Here is a 10,923-nt window from a genome sequence, read left to right on the forward strand (position 1 = left end):
GCTTGTTGAAGAAAAAGGTCTGTTCAAGCTTTGTTTTCAGCCTCTTCTCCAGATCCATTATTACCATGTTGACCTGTATTTCGTTTGACCTTATTTGGATCTGGATCTGGATATAAGTTTATTGCTTAAATTCAAAATCCAGATTTGAATTCGCATGAGAACCATGATCAGGCCCGTACCAGATCCATTTGTCACCCTCCCCTGGTTGGGATTTGAACCCAAGAGATCCTTCTTTTCGTGGCAATTGATGATTATTATCATGCAAATCATAATCAAACAGATAAAATTGTCAACTATCTCCAGCAACGTTTATCATATCCTAAAGTGTAAAAGCAAAAAAAGAGAAGGGGACAAAAATGCGCAATGTGATTAAACCAAACGAAATGTATACAAGTGAATGTGCTCAAATTATAAAGGAGAAAAGCTTTATATATATATATATATATATATATATATATAGAGAGAGAGAGAGAGAGAGAGAGAGAGAGAGAGAGAGAGAGAGAGAGACCTGACCGTACCAAACCATATAGGGTCTGGGTACGGTGATAAATAAGAAGACCTGATTAAGAGCCGGGTTCGATTAATACATGGAACTGGGTATAGTTTGTGAAATTTTATACCAGACCCAGGCCCGACCCGAGTTTCAATTATGACCCACAAAATTTCAATGCAAAAATGATAAAAAATATTATTTTATCGGGTATGGCTTGGGCCCGGTTCATTTAGTTCTTATCGGGTCTGGGTATGGTTTCTCTTATGGTGGGTCCGATTAAAGCTGGTTTCGGACCTGATACCATACTCGAATCGGGGCCAGGTCTGGTTCCACCTGGTCTGAGCCAAACCCAGCCTGTTGAAACCCTATAAGCGATTCTACCCTTCCTTTAGACACCCTACACATTTTTCCTATCCTCCTTCCAACCACCCTTTGCCCACCTTCCTACCATCGTAAAATTGGTCAGAGATATTCTACGTTGCTAGAATCACATCCTTCAGGCGTTGTTCTACCCATATCATGAAATCGATGGTACCAGGTTCAATGTTCTAATATCTATGATAAAACAACCTTAATATTCAATGGGCTTCTTTGAATGAATTATTATGTCATAAAATCTAAACTCAGCCTATCACACACCATTTGATCTGATTGAACTTATAATTTCTCAAAATACATTGTTAATTGGGTCGATGGGAGCTCTCTTTCTTTTTTTAAAAAAATAATTTTGAGTTTTGCTTTCTTTGCTTCAGAGTAGGGAGGGTGGAGCAGCCATGACAACCTTTCTTTCAGTTGGGCAATGTCTAAAATGTGATGCGGGTTGGCTGTAGATTTGGGAAGAGCGATCTGTTTAAAGGTGAGGAAGGAGATGTTTTGAGAGTTCAGGACGATGGTGGATGAGGCTGAACTCAAATGGCAGATGAAAATGAACAAGGAGAAATCATAAATATATTTGAAGATTTTGAGAAATAAGGGGATAAAAACAATTACAAGGATTCTGGAAGAGAACAAGGACTTTGTTCATGCTTAACACGCTTGAAGGGCTTATAATTTCCGACAAGTTCCGGCAATTTTTTTGGGTGGGAGAGGTGGGCAACCAGTGGGTAGATGAAAGAGTACCGATTAGAAAAGGTACATGAGGTTCAAAGGAGGGGTAGAATGGTGATTTTGAGTTCATCAATTAAATAATAAATTTTAGTGAAATGACATAAAAACCTAATCTCAAAATTACAAAATGGTCCTATTTAGGGGCATATTCTGTCTTAAAAATTTTTATGCAGGATATTACAACGCACAAATGGTTGTGCATTGTAACACTCCACACACATATATATATATATAGTGAATACATCATGCTAAATAAAACATATTAAATGGGTTTTTTGGTGTTTTTTTGCAATTCTGACTCTATATATGTGTTCAGCTTGACTGATTTACTAAGAATCTAGATCATGTTTTTCTGTTAAAAAATGATATTTGGAGCCTCAGAACTTTACAAAGATTTTAAGTGGTGGATTCTTCAGAACTTGTAAAAACTTTCCTATGTGATGGAATCAAATGCTCCAAAAGCTGATCCCTATAAAATCAAGCACGTAAATCACCTACGCAGTCAAAGTGAAAAAAACCCCCTCAGAAAACCCATTTAGAATGTTTTATTTAGGGGGTTAATATTTGGTAAACATAGTTGGCAAACTTGGCAAATCAACTCGTGACTCGCCCGAGTTGGCTCAGTTTTCGGTCTTTAACCGAGTCAGAAAAACAATATAACTCGGTTAGGACCAAACTCAGCCGAGTCAATGCTTTGACTCAGCCGAGTTTATCATTGACTCAGCCCCGTTTTTCACTTTCACATAGGATAAATTGGTTTTATTTAAAAATTCAAATTATTAATTGAAAGCATTTAAATGTTTCAATTTTTCAAAGTTCCTCCTGACACTTTTTTTCGATTATTGGCCATGGTTCTCGGTGGATGCTAGGAACTTGAATAGCATTCCATGGAGGGAGAGATACAGAGAGATAATGAATTAAATAATAAATATTATTTAATAACGGAATCAGAATAAGAAAGGGGGATTTGACCAAAGATGGCGCTATTCAACGCATCTTAAATCACTCATGTAATTTTTTTGAAACTTTCATCTTTAGAATACAAATATTGTGATTAAATTATGATATTTACATTTTTATCAAATATATCATAATATTTTGTAAATATCACTCTAGTTTACCAATTAAAATAGTGAATTAACATATCGTGTTTTTCAGCAATATTTCATAATACATGTAACTTAAATTTTTATCTCTCTCACAAAAAAGCAATTGTCTACAAATATCACTATGTACATATTTATATAAAAATTCTAAGTTAGCATGTATTATTATATATAATAAATCATACTTCTATGTTAATTTTTTAAAAGTTTGTATTATAAATTATATATTTGTTATTTATTTTTAATAAATTAAACAAAAACATTGACTCATTTGAGTCACCGAGTTGACTCGTCCGAATCGCTGAGTTACATGCAACCGATAAGATACTAAGTCCCGAGAATGCCAACCATGCACGAAACTACTGAGCTAGAAATTGTAGGTTCATGCTTTATGGATTCAATATTATCCCATAGATGTTTTCAGCAGGGTTTGTTTGCGGAGGTTCAAACCTAAAATCATGTTATTTCAATCTAAAAATATGATTTTTTGAGTCATGAAAAATTTAATACATAATGGGCCACTGATTTTTGAAAAACTTAAGAAACTTACTTATATGTTACAATCACATGATTCAAAACTCATTTTTTAATAAACAAACCTTATGGATCACATCCATAAGGTTTGATCAAAACAAAAAATATAAAATACTCAATAGTTCCACGCCATTGATAAGACCAAATATTAACCCTTTATTTTGCATCTCTCTCTCTCTCTCTCTCTCTATATATATATATATATATATATATATATATATATAGATAGATAGATAGAGAGAGAGAGAGAGAGAGAGAGAGAGAGAGAGAGAGAGAGAGAGAGAGAGAGAGAGAGAGAGAGAGAGAGAGAGAGATTGGTATGTAATAAATGAAACTTGCTAAATGGGGTTTTATGCTCTTCTGATGTTTTTTTCTCATTTTGGCTCAATAAATGTGTTGGGCATGGTTGATTTACAAGGAATCCACACCTGAGTTTAAAATGAAAAAAATGATATTTGAAGCCTAAAAAATTTATAAAGATTTTGGACTTGAATGTAATAAAAACCCACCCATGTATTGGAATAGAACACTTCAAGAACTGATCCCTATAAAATCAAGTACACATGTAGTAGGTGCCGTTGATCAGTTTTAATCCATGTTCGTCTCACTGGTCACCAATGGCAAAAAGAATATTAAATTCAACTCTACAACATCTTACACCTTAGGTGCTGAAATTATCTATGATAGTAGACGCACCTAGTTTTATAGATTTGATAAAATAACAACCTAATTATTTTATTACCAATAATATATGGTTTACAAAATATATAAGTCAAGATCACTTGTTTTCTTTGAAAATGACAAGATACCCCTCGAAGTTTGCAGAAAATTTTAAGACCTTTGCTAGACTAACCCTCTCGAAGAAAACACTACACATTTTAATATACACCCTCAAATTATTTATTACCAACTTTTTTTTTAAAGGCAAGCTTGGGTTAGGCAGACCCCTACCTCTTATACAATGATACCATTGGGATTTGAACTTGCAACATCCCAACACAAAGTGACGTGCACTAACTGCTCCTACCAGACAAGCGGAGCCCCCCCCCCCCCCCCCCCCCCCCCACACACACCACCACCACCACCACCACCATGGTGTCATTGTATAACTGGTAGGGGTCTGGCTAACCCTAACTTTACGTGGTGCGTCAGTTCCCATCCCTTGTTTTTCATGAAATATTCAAATATTTAATGATGACATTTTATTTATGCCCAGACTTGATCCCCAAGCAATAAGCAAATATTCGAAGATAAAATTTTATCAACAACGTACCCAAAATCTATCTACCAACATAACTTTTAATACATGTTTAGACATGATAAGTACACCTAACGTGTATTAGTAATTGTTTAATAGGCAACTGGATTAGTACATATTGTCCCTTTTCCTTCTTTGATGCAGTAGATATTGGTCCGTTTCCTTTTTCTTTAGTTACCTTTATAACCCTCGTTGTTAAAAAAAAAAAAAACCCTGAGTGTCTCTTGGTTCTTAGTTTTTTTTTTTTGATTTTTTACTTGGAGAAATTGCTCCAAGGCCCAAAGACATAGCCGTGCTGACTCAGTCTGCAGTAATTACGGTTACTGTCCTATCAGCATAAAACTCTGAAGGCATACCCCTTGACCCAGAGAGTTGACAAGCTTCGAGGGGGTGGTGCCCATAGGATTTGAACCTAACGGTCTAGGTCCTATCCCACTATTCCAAACCCCTTTGGGTCGGTTCTTGGGGCCTTTTTTCATAAGAGCATTTATCAATTATTGGGTATCACACAATGTTGTCAGTATCGGTGTGTATAGGCCTGTATCGGCCGAGATATGTATCGCATCGGCATAAAATCGATAGGCTTCTCCCCTGAATCGCCTATTTTTTAATAAATGTAAAACATATTTAAAATTATTGTTAATATTATTTTAATGGATTTAATATGTGTCACGTTCTGATTGATATATAATAATTTTTAATTATTTTTTGGCTGATTCAGAACGAGTCACCTGAGTCGGTATCGGCAGATTCACCTGAATAGTTGGCTAAACCATACAGGGCCGATAACGATACTGACAACATTGGTATCACACAGCTTCAGGCTTCCTGGAAATCCGGTTTCTTATATATTAGCTAAGGGTGTAAGAGTCATATTCCGACTTGAGAATCATGCAATTTTAAGAAAGAATACTGCTACTGCTCAAGATGCATTTCAGAAATTTATTGTAAGATTGATTTATTTTGAAATAGCCCATTTGTAAAAACACCAAAATCTGTCAGTCTACTTCATACTCCAAGAGGTACATTAAAAGGTTTTTGAAGCAGCAAACTGTAAGATCAATCAGGGTTTTACTTTATCTTCAGCACAATATGTTAACCTTCATAAGTTTGAATATAATATGAAGAAGTTCATTTGCAACACATGGGAAGCTTCCATAATGATTCCATTGACTTCACAAAGCATGACCATAGTTATTTCGACACTAGCATTTATTAATGGTGCATTATTGTGAAATATATACAAGGAATACAGTTTTGATTATGCATCATGAAAGGGACAATTTTTGAAAAGTATAAATGAAAGTTGTGGATAGGAGTGAACCGGAAATTTGAGGAACACTTCCTCCCATTGACTTGAATTGAGTATTTATTACAAAGTTATTTAAAGAACAGAAATTTCCTATTATATAGTGATTTGAAAGTAAAAAAAAAAAAAGCTTTCTATGTTGTATGAATGGTTCAACATTGGAGTTCTCCTAACAACAGTAGTCTTCTTGTGATAACCAGTCTAAGTGAGCTCATCACAACTTTAGAACAGAACTCCTCACATGTTGGCTCAAGTTTAAGTTTTTTTTTTTCATTTATTTCACAAAAACCACACCTGGGATCGAACACCTGGCGACGGTGGACTTAGCATGCTGTACCTACAGTCACCATTGCAGAAGCATAAAACTCTGCCGGCACCTCTCTTAACCCCCAAAATGTGTCTTGCTTCGCCTTTAGAGTTCAGTTCCACTCATCACCTGTGTCATCTCTCATCTTCATACCTCCCTTAAATCTTATGATGCGAGTTGTTTTGATCAAATCTGATTTTATAGATAGATTCAACATGAAAAATTTAATAAGAATCTACCATTGGATCATATTCTTTCAACAAAAAAAGTATGGTTTTTTAAATCACAAAGTTTTGTGTTTTGTCAACCATTGGTTTTCAAATTGCTGAAAAATCCTGCACACAAGCCGGATTTTGGAGATTGAAATGTTGATCTTTACTAAATGAATGATGTAGATCATATCTGTGGAGCCTGATTTGATCAAAACAACTTGCACCAATGAAATCACAAAAAGGGGTATGAAGATAGGGATGGCATAGGGGATGATAGGAACCGATTTGTCCCCTTGCAGAAGGAGGTACCCACAAAGGACTCCAATTCTAGTTAGGGGAGGCAGACCCATCTACAAGACTGAGACCATGTGGGCGACCCATTGGGGTCCTGGCTTGAGTTGCTTAGAGACCATGCTATTTTAACAAACTCGAGTATTTCATGGATCATACATGATGCATAATTCCTTGGAGTTTGAGATTTTGGCATTTCATATGTTTAGACAAGGTTTTGTGAAAATTATGTGCACATATTGAGGAATCTTAGAGTGTCTATAACATGGTTTAATGGTGATGGAATGCTTGATTTTTCATATTTTCTCATTAAGCCCAACTATTACAAATTAATACACTTTAACTGAAGACAAGAAGTTTAGAATTGATTAACATAATATAATATGACATTAGGGAGGACTTGACTTACTATGATATTTAAACATATAAAACCCATTTGCTCGTGGTCCAAAATCAATTAATTATTGAAACCTGGAGGGTCAATGTCATGGCCTATCGTAGCATTCTTATCCAAAGAAGTTCTCTCTCTCTCTCTCTCTCTCTCTCTCTCTCTCTCTCTATATATATATATATATATATATATATATATATATATATATAATCACTAGAATATGATAACTAGAAATATGAGCATTTTTATACCTTTTTTGCAAATTCAACCATGTGGATGTGCTTGGCATGGTGAATTTGTTACTAATCAACCATTAAATCATGTATTTTGGATGAAAAAATACAATGTCTGAATATTTATGAAGATTATGAGCCATTGATTTTAAAGTCTTGAAAAAATCTTGTTTATGCATCAAAATGGGATGATTCAAGAGTAGGTTCTTATAAAACAAAACATGTAGAACACAACCATATGGTTAGATTCAAGGAAAAAGAATAAAAAATCCATGAAAATCATGGTTCACGCATTAGTTCTCATAATTTAGTGACTCTCTCTATATAAAATCAATATTTTTAATCGATTCAGAACAATTCACTTGAGATGCTGTATCGACCACCAAACGACTCGATAGCCTAGACAATTTTGACCACATTGGTGTTACCTATCCTGCATAAGCCGAGATCACCGTTTCACCAAAGTTGCTACGTGAGCATAGATCACATAAAACCACATAGCACGGAACGAATTCATCCATCCTTCAAGGCATCAGAAATCCAGCTACGTCCCTAACCATCCATTTCTGACATCTCTCCCTTGTTAAAGCTTAAATGACTACCTAAACTAAGCCCCTTCCATTGGGGATGGCAGTGGATGGGAGGAAAACGGGGCTCCGCCTTGCCTTGCCCTTTTTGGATGGGGGCCGGAAAACATGAAACGGGGGTGGAGGTAGGGATGAAGGTGAAAATCAAAACCCATGTGGAGATAAAAGTGGGGATGGACATACACTTTGTCTCACCTTGCCTTGCTCCCATGGCCGATACCTATTAGTAAAATAACTAAAATGCCTCCATCCTGATTGAAAACATCTTTGAAAAATATTTATCACATCTATCAATTACTACATTTCCCCCTCCTCCTGGGACCAAACGACATCGCTTATGGCAGTGAAGATGGTCTGAAAACTGGTTGGTTGGTTTCAGAACCTGTGATTTGAGCGTGCACCTTATACAGTTCCCACTCCAATTTGTTTTAGGGTTACTTTGCACAAAGGCTTAGCAACAGGCATATACTAAGACATTTCCGAATCAGACGAGGCCCTTGCAACTATTGTGGACACTTTTCCACTCTTCTACAACATAGACAAATCTGTTTCACTCATCCCTATCTTCGTACCCCTCCTTTGATACGATCCACGTTGTTTTGATCAAATTGGACTTCATAGATAGATGTGATCTACATCATTCCTTTGGTGAAATCCGGCTTGGGTGCAGGATTTTTTGGCGATTCAAGAATCAACAGTTGACAAAACACCAAAATTTGTGATATTGTTAATGATGTTTTTCATGAGTCGTTGCACAAATCAGTGATTTCTAAAACCATTCAACTTAACAGCCATTTTTTCTCTGGAAATTTGTTAAGCAGAAATCATTTTCGAAAATCAGGAACCATAACCGTGATTGACTTCTAATCGAAAACTTCTGAACATACTAGCTATTTCGAATTGTGCTTGGCGATTTGTAAAACAATGATGTTAAGCGTGACCAAGTCTTTGATCCGGAGGGTGGTTTCTTCGAAAAACGGCATTGGTAGCGCCGGCAGCGCCAGAAAGACGCCGGAGACAGATGTTCCATTTTGAGTGCTCAAGTACATTGCTAAGTCCGTGTCATCGCCGTTTCATAATATTAGCATATATGGCACGGCAGAAGAACTGTTCCCTGACAAGCTTCCTCACATTCTTCATGTACTCACCCAACTGCACAGCCCCATCCTGCAAAGCTTTATCCAACTTGTCCAGCACGTCCTCTATGGCAAGATCAGCAGAACAACTCTCCAGCACATATCTCGACTCATTGTCCACGCACTCGAACGGCTCCTCCGCCTGGCACTCGCTGTTTCGGATCGCGCGGTTCACTTCTAACCAGCTCCGCAGCGCATCTACGGGCGAACCCATCGCCTCCACCCTCTCTTCAAGGGCACGCCTTTCGCTCTCGAGCTCGAAGACGGCGTCATCGAGCTGATCACGACGCCCCTGGAGAAGAGATTGGCGGTCGAAGAGTTGGTTGAGATCGGCGTCGGCCTGCCGGTGAAAGCCCGCGATGTCGTAGAAGAGCGCGAGCGCGAGCCGGTCGACCGCTTCTTGCTTCGAAACGTGGGAGAGATCGGATACGGGAACAGTGGTGGTGGTGGTGGTGGGAGGAAGAGGCGAGTGTAGGCGGAATATGTGGCGGAGGTTGCGCCCGAGATCGACGAGGTTGGCTCGAGGGTAGGACCAGGTGAGGAGGTAAGGGGTGAGGATGGCTCCGGTGGTGCAGTTGACGAACGGGTGGTCTTTAATTATGGCGGTGGTGGGGTTGAGGAAGACGAGGGGTGGCGTGAAGGGGTAGGTTGGAGGGAGCCAAATGGTGATGGGGGTGGAGTTGATGGTGCCAGTGGCGTTGAGGAGGTAGGAGGTGGTGGTGCCGTCATCGTTGGGGAAGCGGGAGGCTTTAGGGGAGAGGGAGGGGAACTCATTGAAGAAGGCGAGCAGGTGGGAGCGGATGAGCCATTTGAGCTTGTGGTGGGTGTAGGAGAGGGAGAAGGGGCCGCTGCGGGCGAAGGCTGTGTCTATGAATTGGGCTGCAGATCTAGCCATGGTAGAAAGAGAGATGTAATCGAGTTATCGATGTAATAGAGACATTTGTTTATGAGAAACCCTGGCGAAGGAAAACTTAGTCCCCACGTCACCTTGCCTTACGTTGAAATTACCATTAATTTTTTAATAGCAAGTACATCACTATTACCTCAAGGGGGTTGGCGTAGTGGGGTGTAGGGGAGGCGCTTGGCTGATAGACAGGCAGTCAAGGTTCGATTATCATGGGCGGCACTACTCTGCACAAACCAACTCAAAGCATAGGCTCCGGGGCAGAGGTCCCAGCTACGGAGGTTTATGCTGCTGGCAGACGACCGTACGTATGACAGGCTGAGCCAACACGAACAACCCTTCGTGCCAAGTACCAGTTTTTTGGGGTTATAGATTAAAAAAAAAAGTTCATCACTATTTCTAATGTTGTAATTCCTCATGTGGTGGAGAATCTTAAGAGATAAATATTACTTTTAGGAGACGTTTGTTGTTACACATCCACCTGCGGGAAGGCGCTTTCAGGCGAAAGAGACGCAGATGGGAGAATGTGCTTCTCCACGAGGGAAGGTGAGTGTCGCGGGCTTAGAAGCAAAGCCCCCCAAACAGTGAGATTCTACAACAACAACTACTACTACTAAGCCTTCATCCCAAAACAATTGGGGTCAGCGATATCATTCTGGGTCTTTCACATGAATCCTTCTCCTCCAATCATTTCTATCCAATGCCATGTCCTCGGTGAGGTTCAAAGCATTCATATCCTTTCCTATCACCTTCATTCATGTCTTCCTGAGCTTACCCCGACCTCTTTTAACTAATATATTTTTTCATTTCTTCATCCTTCTAACTGGAGCATCATTAGGCTTTCGCCGAAGTTCAAACCACTGTAAACGATTCGCTCTTATCTTATTTTCAATGGGTGCAACACCCACCTTCTTACGTATCTCCTCGTTCCGAATCTTATCTTTTATTGTGTTTCCACACATTCATCTCAGCATACGTATCTCAGCTGCACTCATTTTTTGAATATGATGTCTCTTGGCAGTTCAACATTCCGTACCATATAGTAAAGCAGGCCT

At 38.7% G+C, this 10,923-nt stretch overlaps 1 protein-coding gene across 1 annotated transcript; it reads right to left on the bottom strand.

Moving 5' to 3' along the window:
• Window positions 1–8,890: 8,890 nt before the first annotated feature.
• On the bottom strand, window positions 8,891–9,859 carry LOC149829222 (Ubiquitin-conjugating enzyme/RWD-like protein). The gene has a single exon (XM_090017224.1). The coding sequence runs from the start codon at window positions 9,857–9,859 to the stop codon at window positions 8,891–8,893; it is 969 nt and encodes a 322-aa protein (XP_089873350.1).
• Window positions 9,860–10,923: the final 1,064 nt, after the last annotated feature.

Source organism: Nuphar pumila, chromosome 9 (assembly GCF_984573655.1).
Source record: "Nuphar pumila chromosome 9, dmNupPumi1.hap1.1, whole genome shotgun sequence".
NCBI lineage: Eukaryota > Viridiplantae > Streptophyta > Magnoliopsida > Nymphaeales > Nymphaeaceae > Nuphar > Nuphar pumila.

Coding starts and splice junctions, on each gene's coding strand:
- LOC149829222 (XM_090017224.1), bottom strand. CDS start 9,859: ATGGCTAGATCTGCAGCCCAATTCATAGACACAGCCTTCGCCCGCAGC.